The sequence below is a fragment of the Emys orbicularis genome, chromosome 6 (assembly GCF_028017835.1).
Source record: "Emys orbicularis isolate rEmyOrb1 chromosome 6, rEmyOrb1.hap1, whole genome shotgun sequence".
NCBI classification, from domain to species: Eukaryota; Metazoa; Chordata; order Testudines; family Emydidae; genus Emys; species Emys orbicularis.
The window spans coordinates 434931-448803 of NC_088688.1; the positions used below are offsets into that span (position 1 = coordinate 434931).

A 13873-nucleotide genomic window follows, 5' to 3' on the forward strand; every position below is an offset into this window, starting at 1 on the left:
CCTTGGGCGGGTAGGTCTTCTCCTGGAGTTGCTGCCAGAAGTGCTTGAGATCACACCAGAGACAATCAAGGATTGCCTTCAATTGACTGTAGTCTTGGGCTTCCCCTGCCGGGAGCCCCCAGTAGGCATCCTGGGCCAGGCCCATCAAATAAGAGGCCAGAAGGGTAGCCCACTGCTCAAGAGGCCACTTAGCTGCCGAGGCGACCCTCTCAAAGGCATTGAGGAAGGCCATTGGGTTGTCCTCAGGGCCATTTTTGCCAAGCGCACCAGCATAGTGAGGTCAGTTGGGGCCACTGCTCCCCCGGGGTTGGAGCCCCCAGGTGTCAGTATGAGTGCATCAAGCTGATGCAAGCAATGCTGTTGCTTATCCTGGTGTTGGGCCCCCCGCTCTCAGATCAATTGCTGTTGCTGATTCCTGAGCTGTTGCATTAGTTGTTGCTGCTGCTGCTGGAGCTGTGCTGCCCGCTGTTGCTTCTCGGCAAGCCATTTGATCAATTTCTTTACCTCCATCCTTTCCAGACCAGGTGGGAGCGGGTCCGATTTAATGCTGTCCTAAGCTCGTCCCCTTATCTCAGGGGATGGATGATGCCCACATTCTCCACCAAGTATAGTGGTCTCTCGTGCTCAAGTGGGGAAGGGAGGCCACCCCACCTCGCCGCGTGAGACAGCAGCACTTGGGCTCGGGTCCTGCTAGTGGGGCCGAGCCGTAAGCAGTTTATAGCTCGCAACCTCCTCGCAGAGGCAAACAACCATTAACAGTCTGGAGCTCTAGCTCCCTTGGGCAGCGCAGAGCAGTAAAGAGTCTTTAAAAAAATTAAAAAAATAAAAAATAAAATTAATGGAGATATCCCATCTCCTAGAACTGGAAGGGACCTTGAAAGGTCATTGAGTCCAGCCCCCTGCCTTCACTAGCAGTACCAAGTACTGATTTTGCCCCAGCTCCCTAAGTGGCCCCCTCAAGGATTGAACTCACAACCCTGGGTTTAACAGGCCAATGCTCAAACCACTGAGCTATCCCTCCCCCCAATTAATTAATGGAGATATCCTATCTCCTAGAACTGGAAGGGACCTTGAAAGGTCATTGAGTCCAGCCCCCTGCCTTCACTAGCAGTACCAAGTACTGATTTTGCCCCAGCTCCCTAAGTGGCCCCCTTAAGGATTGAACTCACAACCCTGGGTTTAGCAGGCCAATGCTCAAACCACTGAGCTATCCCTCCCCCGGTGTCGCTGGGCTAGGGCTCTGACCCTCTAGGAAGAGCGGAGCATGAAGAGTCTTTAGCCTACAGCCTCCAGGAGCGGGGCAGACAGCAATTAACAATCTATACAGGAAGCTCTGGTCCACTGGGCGGGACAGAGCAGGGAGTAGGCTTTAGCCTAACCTGCCTACGGCAGCCAGCAAACACACAGTCTGGGCCCACAGTCTCCTAGCTCGGGCAAGACACGAATAATGCACAGGCCTTCTGGCTTAGGGGTGAATAGGCCAGCACCCCAGGGGCCTGGGCCCACCCTACTCCACTGGGTCACAGCCCAGGGCCCAAACAGTGGTGAATGGTTCTGTCGGAGAAAAACACAGTTCTCACTCTCTTGTTGGGTGAAGCAAAGTCCGATACTTTATTATCTCTAGTAATTGCGTGGAGGGAGAGAGTGCACTAGGACAGAGTTTCCCCCTTCTAGGCAGGTCTCTCTACAGGTAAACAGCAAGCATTTAAGTGGGAATCCTACATCTGGTTTCCCTGGCCTACTTCCTACCACAGTCGGGGGGGGGGGGGGTGCCTGTAGTCTCAGGGTCCTCTGTCTCCTCAGGGTACAATGCAGATGGCACTCCCAGCAACTCATCTCCAGGGAGGGTGACCAGACAGCTAGTGTGAAAAATCAAGACAAGGGGTGGGGGGTAATAGGCGCCTATAAAAAAAAAATGCCCCAAATATCAGGACTGTCCCTATAAAATAGGGACATATGGTCACCCTATCTCCAGGGTCGTTGTTCCCCAGGGGCAGGGTGCGGTGCGGTGCAGTGCAGTGCACAGGTTCAGCTCTGCAGCAGGGTGGAGACATCTGCCTCCTTCCCTGGCTCCCACTCAACTGAGCTGCAGGGCCCTCCCTTTATATTTCCTGTCGCGTTGCAGTACTTCCTGCGCAGGGGGTGGGGCAGTTTTGGCTCCGCCCAGCAGGGGGAGTGTAGTGGACTCTCACTGTCAAGTCCAGAGGGAGGCCACTCTGCCGCACTACAAGGACACACCAGACCCTGCCAGTACAACAGATGCCAAACCTGCAGACATATCACCACGGCTACAATGATGAACACCCGCCCAACACACCTTTCCAGCTCTATGGGTCCGACACAAGCCTATCACAACATGTGGTGTACCTTATCCTGTGCACTAAGTGCCCCAATACCAACTATGTGGGTGAAACCAGAGAATCACTCTGCTCTTGAATGAACCCTCACAGGAAAATGATATGGTTGAACATGTCTCACAAAGTGATCACTCAGGCCTTAGCCTCAAAGGAAACCTGCACAATACTTTCAAAAGACGAACCTGAGAGCTTAAATTCATAACTTTGCAAGCCCCTAAAAATCATGGACTGACCAAAGACACTGGATTTATGGCTTATTACAACAATCTGTAACCCACTAACAACACCCCCCCCCCCACATGCCGCACACAGAACTGCCTTCTGATCTCCCCCTTTCCTTTCCCTCCGGGATTGGTCCCTTGAAATATGTTACTACTTATGCTAAACAATTTCTTCCACCTTATATTTAGCTGTGAGTTTCCCAGACTTGAGGAAACTGTAACTGCGAAAGCTTGTCTCTCTCACCAACAGAAGTTGGTCCAATAAAAGATATTACCTCACCCACCTTGTCTTGCCCAGCTTTGCAATACTTGACCAAAGGTGTGGGGGAGGGTCATGTGGTCTCTGCCGAAAGCTAAGCACTAGCTGATCATTGTGGTTATTGCCAGACGTTTCCATGGGAAGTATTTTATGAGCTCTGTAAAATGTAGGTGTGACAAAGTGGGACTGTTCTTAATGTTTTCCTCAGTTTCCCCTATGCAGTTCTTAAGTATCTAGGTGGTGGGATAAAGGTGTATGGTTGCTGCAGAGCAAAGGGCCAGGGTACATAAATGCCCGACACTCTGTCTCCTAGCAACTGATGGCCTGGGCCCCTCCTCTGCAAAGGTGCCAACTGAAGGTGTTGGAGATAAAGGGATCAGGTGACCTCCTGGCCCAGGAAAGAGACAAAGCCGAGAGAAGGAGGGGCTGGAGGGGGTTGGAGTTTTGGAGCTAGCTGGAGACTGGAAGGGAGGGCAGACGGGGGTCTGCCTCGCTGGGCCCCAGAATGGACCCGGCGGAGGGGTCCCGTTCGCTGGACCTACAAGCTCTGTTTTAGATCGTGTTCCTGTCATCTAATAAACCTCTGTTTTACTGGCTGGCCGAGAGTCACGTCTGACTATGAAGTGGGGGGTGCAGAACCCTTTGGCTTCCGCAGGACCCCGCCTGGGCCGACTTGCTGTGGGAAGCGCATGGAGGGGCATATGCTGAATGCTCCCAGGAGAAACCCAGGAGGTGAAGCCGTGTGAGCTTCTTGCCCTGAAGACAGTCTGCTCCGAGGGAGAGGAGGCTCCCCAAAGTCCTGACTGGCTTTGTGGGGAGCAGTTCCAGAGCATCGCCCGGGGACTCCGTGACAACTGGTGGCAGCGTTGGGATGTACTGCACTACATGAATGGCGCTTCTTGCAGTAAGTGACTGGGGAGCAGTAAAACAGGGGGGATACCGAGGACCAGGCATGCTGAAGGCTCAGAGAGGGACGGTTTCAGGGGGCGATTAACCCCTAGGAGTGTGTGACCAGCGAGAAGGACTGTTGGAGTAACGGTGTCCCCCTGAGGACTGCAGCGAGCAGTCTCAGGGGCGGAGGAGCTTGCCGCTCGACCCTGGGAGAGAGAAGGACTTTTGCTGTAACAGAGTTCCCCTGGGGATTGCAGTGAGCGGTCCCGGGGCGGAGGAGTCTGAAGCTCAACCCTGGCAAAGAGGTGGTGACCACGAGAAGGGCTGGCACACTAGGGGTTCTTCCTGGAAACTATGGGGGAGCTAAGAGCACACGGGCCTGTGAGTCCAAAGCAACTTGGGAACAGCGGAGTGATGGCCTATCACCATCTCCTTAAGAAGGACATTGTAATCCTGTGCAAGAAGAGAGGGTTACGCATTGGGAAGTTCACCAAGGCCCAGTGAATCGTGCAGCTGGAGGATGAGGACCGCTCTAAGGAGCAGATTCCTGACCCAGACGGGGCTACAAGAGGATCTGGGAGCAGCTGGAGCAGTAGCCAGGCATCCCCAAGAGTCTGGTCCCCAACCAGACGGGGGTCTTCACAATCGGGTTCCCGATCAGGGGATCAGAGACGGATGGGACTGGAGCTGAGTCCGAGAGAGAGAGAGGACCGTGAGAGAGAGCAAGAGCCCGAGGAAAAGCTGCAGGAAAAGCAACAGCAGAGTGGACTGGCGATGGTGGAGCGGAGAGGCATAGGGGGCTCCCCAGGGGTGAGTGGGGATAGACCCCGGGCTGCCAGTTCCGCAGGGAGGCTTTTGTAGGTGACAAATCTGAGGAACTGTCACAGATTGAAGTATCACTAGAGGAGGTTTTGGAATTAATTGATAAACTCAACATTAACAAGTCACCGGGACCAGATGGCATTCACCCAAGAGTTCTGAAGGAACTCAAATGTGAAGTTGCGGAACTATTAACTAAGGTTTGTAACCTGTCCTTTAAATCGGCTTCGGTACCCAATGACTGGAAGTTAGCTAATGTAACGCCAATATTTAAAAAGGGCTCTAGGGGTGATCCCGGCAATTACAGACCGGTAAGTCTAACGTCGGTACCGGGCAAATTAGTTGAAACAATAGTAAAGAACACAATTGTCAGACACATAGAAAAACATAAACTCTTGAGCAATAGTCAACATGGTTTCTGTAAAGGGAAATCGTGTCTTACTAATCTATTAGAGTTCTTTGAAGGGGTCAACAAACATGTGGACAAGGGGGATCCGGTGGACATAGTGTACTTAGATTTCCAGAAAGCCTTTGACAAGGTCCCTCACCAAAGGCTCTTACGTAAATTAAGCTGTCATGGGATAAAAGGGAAGGTCCTTTCATGGATTGAGAACTGGTTAAAGGACAGGGAACAAAGGGTAGGAATTAATGGTAAATTCTCAGAATGGAGAGGGGTAACTAGTGGTGTTCCCCAAGGGTCAGTCCTAGGACCTATCCTATTCAATTTATTCATAAATGATCTGGAGAAAGGGGTAAACAGTGAGGTGGCAAAGTTTGCAGATGATACTAAACTACTCAAGATAGTTAAGACCAAAGCAGATTGTGAAGAACTTCAAAAAGATCTCACAAAACTAAGTGATTGGGCAACAAAATGGCAAATGAAATTTAATGTGGATAAATGTAAAGTAATGCACATTGGAAAAAATAACCCCAACTATACATACAACATGATGGGGGCTAATTTAGCTACAACGAGTCAGGAAAAAGATCTTGGCGTCATCGTGGATAGTTCTCTAAAGATGTCCACGCAGTGTGCAGAGGCGGTCAAAAAAGCAAACAGGATGCTAGGAATCATTAAAAAGGGGATAGAGAATAAAACTGAGAATATATTATTGCCCTTATATAAATCCATGGTTCGCCCACATCTCGAATACTGTGTACAGATGTGGTCTCCTCACCTCAAAAAAGATATTCTAGCACTAGAAAAGGTTCAGAAAAGAGCAACTAAAATGATTAAGGGTTTAGAGAGGGTCCCATATGAGGAAAGATTAAAGAGGCTAGGACTCTTCAGTTTGGAAAAGAGAAGACTAAGGGGGGACATGATAGAGGTATATAAAATCATGAGTGATGTTGAGAAAGTGGATAAGGAAAAGTTATTTACTTATTCCCATAATACAAGAACTAGGGGTCACCAAAAGAAATTAATAGGCAGCAGGTTTAAAACAAATAAAAGGAAGTTCTTCTTCACGCAGCGCACAGTCAACTTGTGGAACTCCTTACCTGAGGAGGTTGTGAAGGCTAGGACTATAACAATGTTTAAAAGGGGACTGGATAAATTCATGGTGGCTAAGTCCATAAATGGCTATTAGCCAGGATGGGTAAGAATGGTGTCCCTAGCCTCTGTTCGTCAGAGGATGGAGATGGATGGCAGGAGAGAGATCACTTGATCATTGCCTGTTAGGTTCACTCCCTCTGGGGCACCTGGCATTGGCCACTGTCGGTAGACAGATACTGGGCTAGATGGACCTTTGGTCTGACCCAGTACGGCCTTTCTTATGTTCTTATGTTCTTAGGGAGCCTCGACACTAAATTGCTGCCCCTGGTTAAGAAGGGGGAGATGTGGATGCCCACCGCACTGCCTTCACACAGGCGGGTAATTTAAACCAGGGGGACCCTGCGGAAAAGTCCCGGTATCTAGCTCCCTTGCTGGGTCCCAAGGCCATAGACGCTGTCAGCCAGATGGGTGGGGTGGTGGACAGGCTCCCACTCCTGGCCCCGGCCTATATGTCTGCGTGGAGTCTCCTGGGCTCAGGCCCCTCGGACCCCCAGTGGGAGTGGAAGGTGATGGTCAATGGGGGGACATGCCTGGGGTGGCGAGACCCTGGGACAGAGAGAACTGTTGTCGGGCCCCGGGTGGTGCAGCTGCAGATGCTGAGGGGCTGTGTGACCTGTGTGAAGGTCCCAGGGATGAAGCCCCTCACCCTGCCTATGGCCTGGATTCCTGTGCAGACCCAGGAGGATATCATCTGTGAGGTTCTGTTGGGGGGTGACTGTGTCTCTTTGGGACAGGATCCAGGCCCTGCTCCTGTAACGGCGGAGGATTTGAATTTGAATCCAGGAAACCAATTGGCTAAGATGGAAATGGTCAGTGAAAATGCAAATAACCTGGCTGGCAGGAAGGAGGGGCTGCTGGGCTCAGAATACCTGCCTACCTGTAACCAGACCCCTGGGGCTCAGTGGGATGGAGAGATGCTCCCCGCCCCCCTGCACACCGGAGCTCACGCTGGCTCTGATGCTGTAAGGAGAGCAGAGAGCTCGCTGCCTGGCCCCACTGGGACAGCAAAGGCAGCGCTGAGCACGGTGGGAGCTGAGACCGCAGCTGAGTGGGGGGACACCCAGACAGGGCAGGTCGGCTGCCAACCAGGTTTGCCTGGTCCAGACGTGCTGCTGGGAAGTGATTACACAGCAGGGAGGGAGCTACCAGGGACAGGGCTCAGGGGGCTGTGACCCCAGGCCCAGCCAGTGAGAGGGAGCAGGTCCCACTCCCTTCCCCAGCAGCTGAATTCCAGACCGAGCTGCAGAGGGATCCCTCCTTGAAGAAGCTGAGGGAACTTGCTGGCCACAGCGCTGCAAACCGCCTTGGGGAAGGGTGCTGGGACAGAGTCCTGTGGGAGAAGGGATTCCTGTACCAGGAATGGGCTCCCCAAGGGGAAGTAGAACTGTGGGGAATCGGGAGGCAGCTGGTGGTGCCCCAGGAATCCACAGGGTTCTTCCCTTTCGAGCTGCTGTATGGGAGGAAAGTGAGGGGACCCCTGGACCTGAAAAGGGAGGATTGGGAGGAGAAGGGGGAAGACCCCTGGGTGGATCTCTTCCCTGAGGTGGGAGCCAATCTCCCCATCAGGTGTTCCCCGTTCAGAGTCACTGGGAAAGTAGCCCAGAACCTGAAGAGAGAGGTCAAGGACATGCTGAATTTAGATGGGATCCAGCCATTCAGCAGCCCATGGGCCTCACCCATGGGGCTGGTCCCCAAGGAAGACGGGATGATCTGGTTCTGCAGGGACTATTGGAAGCTTAAAGCCATCACAGTGTCCGATGCTTAGGCCTGGGGAGATTCTAGACAAGCTGAGGGGGATAGAGGACTTGGCCCTGGCGTACATCGATGTCCTGTGTGTCTTTAGCCAGACCTGGGAGGGACGTGTGTCCCAGGTGAAGAGGGTGCTGGGCTGCCTCAAGGAGGTGGGACTGATGGTAAAAGCTGGAAAGTGTAAGGTGGGGACGACAGAGGTGTTGTATCTGAGCCACAAGGTGGGGAGCGGCTGCCCAAGCCCAGAGCTGGCCAAGGTCAAGATAGGGGCTCTTAACCAAAAGAGCCCGAATCGCAGCCCTCCAGACCAAAGTGCTGGGAGAAGACCCAGTCCCAGTTTGAACCCCAGGGGTATTGGGGTGGCAAAAGGGCACGGGCCACATAAACCTTCCCACATGCGGCCTGCGAGTGCCATCAAGCGCACTCGAACTAAGGGAGGGCACGAAACTGGACGGGCCTGGTGTAACTCCCACCAAGGAATGGGAAAGAGGCTGGGGCATCCATGGGAACGTTGGTGGGTTCGAACTTCCCCAGGTCACTGGCTGCAGTGACCCCGCTCAGTTCGGTCTCGAAGGGGGAAGAGATGTGATGAAGTGGGACTGTTCTTAATGTTTTCCTCAGTTTCCCCTATGCAGTTCTTAAGTATCTAGGTGGTGGGATAAGGGTGTATGGTTGCTGCAGAGCAAAGGGCCAGGGTACATAAATGCCCGACACTCTGTCTCCTAGCAACTGATGGCCTGGGCCCCTCCTCTGCAAAGGTGCCAACTGAAGGTGTTGGAGACAAAGGGATCAGGTGACCTCCTGGCCCGGGAAAGAGACAAAGCCCAGAGAAGGAGGGGCTGGACAGGGGTTGGAGTTTTGGAGCTAGCTGGGGACTGGAAAGGAGGGCAGATGGGGGTCTGCCTCGCTGGGCCCCAGAATGGACCCGGCGGAGGGGTCCCGTTCGCTGGCCCTACAAGCTCTGTTTTAGACCGTGTTCCTGTCATCTAATAAACCTCTGTTTTACTGGCTGGCCGAGAGTCACGTCTGACTGCGAAGTGGGGGGTGCAGAACCCTTTGGCTTCCCCAGGACCCCGCCGGGGCGGACTCGCTGTGGGAAGCGCACGGAGGGGCATATGCTGAATGCTCCCAGGAGAGACCCAGGAGGTGAAGCCGTGTGAGCTTCTTGCCCTGAAGACAGTCTGCTCCGAGGGAGAGGAGGCTCCCCAAAGTCCTGACTGGCTTTGTGGGGAGCAGTTCCAGAGCATCGCCCGGGGACTCCGTGACAGTAGGCTCGGAGGTTCCAAACAACTGGAGCTAAAGCAGGTGGCCTGAGGTGGTGTGATAAATGAAGGGGGGGGGGGGGGGGAAGGCTTCCTTTTATGGACACCCAGCCAGCCAGTTAGCTATAAAATCCCTCTTGGTAGCTGGTCTCTACTTGCTTTACCTGTAAAGGGTTAAAAAGTATGACTGCATGCATAGGTAAAAGGAAGTGAGTGGGCACCTGGCCAAAAGAGCCAATGGGAAGGCTAGAACTTTTTAAAACTGAAACAAGACTCCCCTTTTGTGTGTCTGGTGTTGTTCTCTGGAGCGAGAAGACGCAGAGCAGGAACAGGGCTGAACTATGCTGTAGGAAGCTTTAAGCCAGGTATGAAAAACCATCAGATCATACCTAGAGGCTACTTATCTGAAACCCCAGATCTGTAAGTAAATCAAGGAATGTCTAGGAAGATGCGATTAGGGTTATTTCTTTTATTTCTTATTGGCTTGTGGCCTCCTCTGTGCTAACCCCCAAATGCTTTTGTTTTGCTTGTCACCTTTATGCTGGACCTCAAGAAAACCATTCTTGATGCTTAATTATATTTGCTCTTTTAAAATATAGCAATAGCGTACGTTCCAGATGTATTTTCTTTCTTTTTGTTTTTAATCAAATTTACCTTTTTAGGAACAGGATTGGGGTTTTCTGTCCTAAGAGGTTTGTGCATATGTTGTTTAATTAGCTGGTAGCAACAGCTGATTTCCTTTGTTTTTCTTTCTCAGCTCTTTCCCGGAGGGGGGGTGAAAGGGCTTGAGGGTACCCCACAGGAAGGAATTCCCAAGTGCACCTTCCTGGGTTCTCAAACGAGGGTTTTTGCACTTGGGTGGCGGCAGCATCTACCCAGCCAAGGTCAGAGAGAAGCTGTAACCTTGGGAGTTTAATACACGCCTGGAGTGGCCAGTATTAATTTTTAGAATCTTTGTGGGCCCCCACCTTCTGCACTTGAAGTGGCAGAGTGGGGAATCAGCCTTGACAGGCGGGTTAGGGCTCTGCTAACTCCACCAAGAGTGAGAACACACAGCATCTGTCGAGCCAGCCCGGTCCTGGGTTTCCATCTGGCCCAGACACAGGCCTGAGCAGTGACAAAACCAAAAGAACCCCAAGAAAAGACCCTGAGAGCTGTGCTGAAGTGAATGAAACACCCGGGTTAGGAAACGAGCCCAAACCGCTGAGACAGTCTGAGCGAGGAAGCAAGGGCACAAGGCATTAGCATTATGGAGGGGACATGCAGCCAGTATGCGTCTCATGGAAAGCGGACCCAATTCTCTGGCCTGGACAGGCGGGGTGTGGACTGATTGGGGGGTTAGAAATACTTTAATAGACAGGACAGGCACTTGTTAATAAGTACAGGCCACAGACTGGGTTTTATTGTTTTTCTTTTACCTGTAACCTTATGTTCCCAAAGCCTTTTACTTGCCTGTATTAGGGCAGGTCTACACTTACTTCCTGGTTCGGCGGCAGGCAATCAATCTTCTGGGATCAATCCCGGAAGTGCTCGCCGTCGACGCTGGTACTCCAGCTCGGCGAGAGGAGTACGCGGCATCGACGGGGGAGCCTGCCTGCCGCGTCTGGACCCGCGGTAAGTTTGGACTAAGGTACTTCGAATTCAGCTACGTTATTAACGTAGCTGAATTTGCGTACCTTAGTTCGAAGTGGGGGGTTAGTGTGGACCAAGCCTTTGAATCTTTATCTCAAGCTCCATTAAATAAACTTCAATCTGGTTTTACTAGAGCCACGCCCCAGTGCTTTGTGCTAAGCCATGTGTTGAACTGGGTGAAGCCAGTGACCTGGGCTGCCCTGCTTCCACAGAGGCAGTGGATCGGTGGACGTTGCAGGTGTCCAGAAGACAAGGAAGTGGGCATGTGACTGTAACAAGGTGGGCTGGATAAATTGCTAGCCTGAAGCAGGAAAGAGTGGGGCTTGCAGTATCCCAGAGTGGATCACCTGTATTGCCTGCAGCCAGTAGCTTTGGGAGAACTTCCCCTGGTGGGCACAGACAAGATGCCCTCACACCATAAGCAGGTGGTAGCAAGTCACCCTGGACTCCTTCATTAACCCTGAAAAGTGTCACACTGGCTCCAGCTCCCTGCACAGAATGATTGTGAAAGCACAGACCTGCAGAATTATGGCAGATTCTCAGCAAATCCAGTCTCAGCGACCGTGCACTGGGGGTGGGCTGGGGAGGCACAAAGCACAAAAAGCGAGGAGCAACAGGGCAGCCAAGGGGACAGAGAGATTCTAGTCCAATGTCCCAGATGTGACGGATCAAGATAAATTTATTTCCTCAAACTACCAGGAATCCTAAATGATGTCTCTTCAGAGCGAGAAGGAAAAACTCCCTGCCTTTGGGAGATGGAGAGAGATAGCTCCGTGCTATGGAGGTGCCTGTTCTAGAGCAGGGACAGGCAGCAATGACAAATTGACGCAGGAGATCAAACCCCAAAGACAGGAAAGCCCTGATGTGGGCAAGTCCCCCCCTCCCCTCAGCAACAGAGACCGGAGAGGGCTGGCTCCTATACTTTGGCAACATCTGTCTACCCAGTCAGGCCAAGAGCCCCATTGAAATGAGCTGGTGGGGGCAGAGGCTCCCAGCTGTGGGCAGCTTCTCCCCACCCTGACCCCCCTTGGCTAAGGACCAGACATCTGTCCATCTTGTTAAACTTGCTTTAATATTTGGACATGAAGACAGGACAGAGCCGATCTGGCTGTGCACAGACAAGACGCCCCAGGGCCAGGGTATGGGCCGCAGGGTTTCCCTTCTCATGGATGTGTGGCTTTGGCCATGACGCAGTTCCCTTGGTGACCTCCAGAGGGTGCCAATGGGGTTCAGGTGCAGGGGCAGGCGGATAGAGTGGGGCTCTTCAAGCGGCTCAGAGGTTGTTCAGCTCCAGCAGGGTCTGGTCTAGAACTTGGTGAATGCCAACGTTCTCCTCTTTGGCACTGGCCAGATTCTCTGTAAACACAAGGGACATCCAGACACACATCCAGACAGACAGACGCAGATGCCAGCCACACGTGATCAGCCACACAGACAGACACAGATCACACACACACACACGGAGACAGACCCGCCCATGCACAGGGACAGACAGACCGAGCCAGACAGGATCAAACCCAGACACAAGCACACAAATGGACATTTCAGTGTCGCTGGGGAACAGCGTTTCCACACAGCACCATAACGTACCCCAGCTCCAAGCCAAGGCCCTACCAGGGACACGTCCCGACCTCACAGAGCAGCAATAGCTCAGAGGCCAGGTAGGGCGCCTGGACCAGTCAGATCCTTGCAGCCTAACTTCACACCCATTGCGTCTGCCTGTGCTCCCTGCAGGGTGCTCCTGCCCATGGGGCTGTCAGATGGCACAGCCCCATTTCCGCAGCCATGTGCTTCCAGCAGAGACAGGTCCATCCCCAGCGAGTCCTGCCCAGCCACTCATGAAAACCGGGGCGGATGAAAGGTGCATAGTGCTGACCAGCTGCTCCGAGACTCAGCTGGGAGCGGTGATCCATGGAGAGCAGGAGCAAGGCAGCAGCTCAGGAGGAGAGAGGACAGCACAGAGGGAAGAGAGACCAGCACTAACGAAACCGCAGGAGCCAGTTCTTCTAGCCTTCGTGTACAGCACATACTACAGGGGAACCTGCTCACAGCCAGCACTTCTGCGCTGTCCCCTACAGCACTTCGGCTGGAATGAGACTCGCCATGACACCCTCAGCTGGGAGACACTGGGTCTGGGAGTGGAGTAGCTGGGAGCTCCCCCTTCCAGTGCCTCTGTCCTGCTGCCTACCAGAGCCCTTGCTGGGACAGGCATTTCCATGAGGTCACCTGCAGCCAACACTGCTGCCTAGAGCACCTGCTGGGAGAGGCTGGGGCCGGAGTAGCTGGGCTCCCGCCCTGTTCCTTACAGTTCCTGGAGCTGGAGAAGCTGGACCTGTGAGAGCAGTATCCAGACAGCCTTTGCCTGCAGCAGTTGGGTGGTTTAGGAAGTTCCTGGTAGAGCCGGTGGGAGGCTGGCTGTCCCCTTCCCTTGGGGAGCTCTACGCTCTAGGGAGGGAGTAGGCAGGGTTCCTGTGGCTCAGCCCATCACATGGGCACTCCCTCCCCAGCCTGGGCAGCTGGCACCGGCTCAGCAGTGCCCCCGTGGGGAAGGTGGGGGCTCTGGGTATTACAGGGGTTGTGATGGCAGCAGGCTCTGCCCCTGGGCAAATCAACCAGCTCAGGAGGCAGGAGGCTCCAGCTGTTCAGAGCAGGCTGGTCACTCTGAACTGCAAGGCCAGGGGGTGGGGTCCATGTGCCAAGTACCCAGCAGCAGGGAGAGGGCAGGGACTCCCCAGGGCCCAGGCCCACCCGGCCTGGTGGAGCCTGTTACCAGGACTCAGGGCTGCAGGGAATGTCCTGGGCAACGGAGGGGGCGGGCGACGGGGCTGGAACACCCCAAGAGACACAGGCTACGGGACATAAGCATGGGCTGAGGCTGGCTCAGTTGTTAAGTTCGTTAAGGATGACCCGCAGTTCGTTAGTGAGAATACGGTTTTTCTCCGCCTCCTGCTGGGAGCGCGCTATAGAAAACAGACGTCAGCGGCAGCAGAGGGAGAGAGAGAGAGAAAGGAGAGAGTTAGTGCAAAGAGAAAGTCAGGTGAGCACAGAGACGCTCTCAGTGTACGCTGAGCCCTGGGGGGCACACGTCCCGCAGCCTGTCTGCCCAGTGCAGGAAGGAGAAATGAACT

At 53.5% G+C, this 13873-nt stretch overlaps 1 protein-coding gene across 4 annotated transcripts in view; it reads right to left on the minus strand.

Moving 5' to 3' along the window:
- Window positions 1–11800: 11800 nt before the first annotated feature.
- TPM2 (tropomyosin 2) overlaps window positions 11801–13873 on the minus strand; it is a 28713-nt gene continuing 26640 nt past the window's right edge. For 3 of the 4 annotated variants that reach the window (XM_065406336.1, XM_065406334.1, XM_065406339.1), the window contains one exon: window positions 11801–12101. In XM_065406336.1, the coding sequence (XP_065262408.1) occupies window positions 12019–12101 (83 nt within the window). In that variant the 3' untranslated portion in view covers window positions 11801–12018. Of the gene's footprint in view, window positions 12102–13625; window positions 13706–13873 lie in introns of those variants that run through there. The other variant, XM_065406338.1, reaches the window with a different exon arrangement.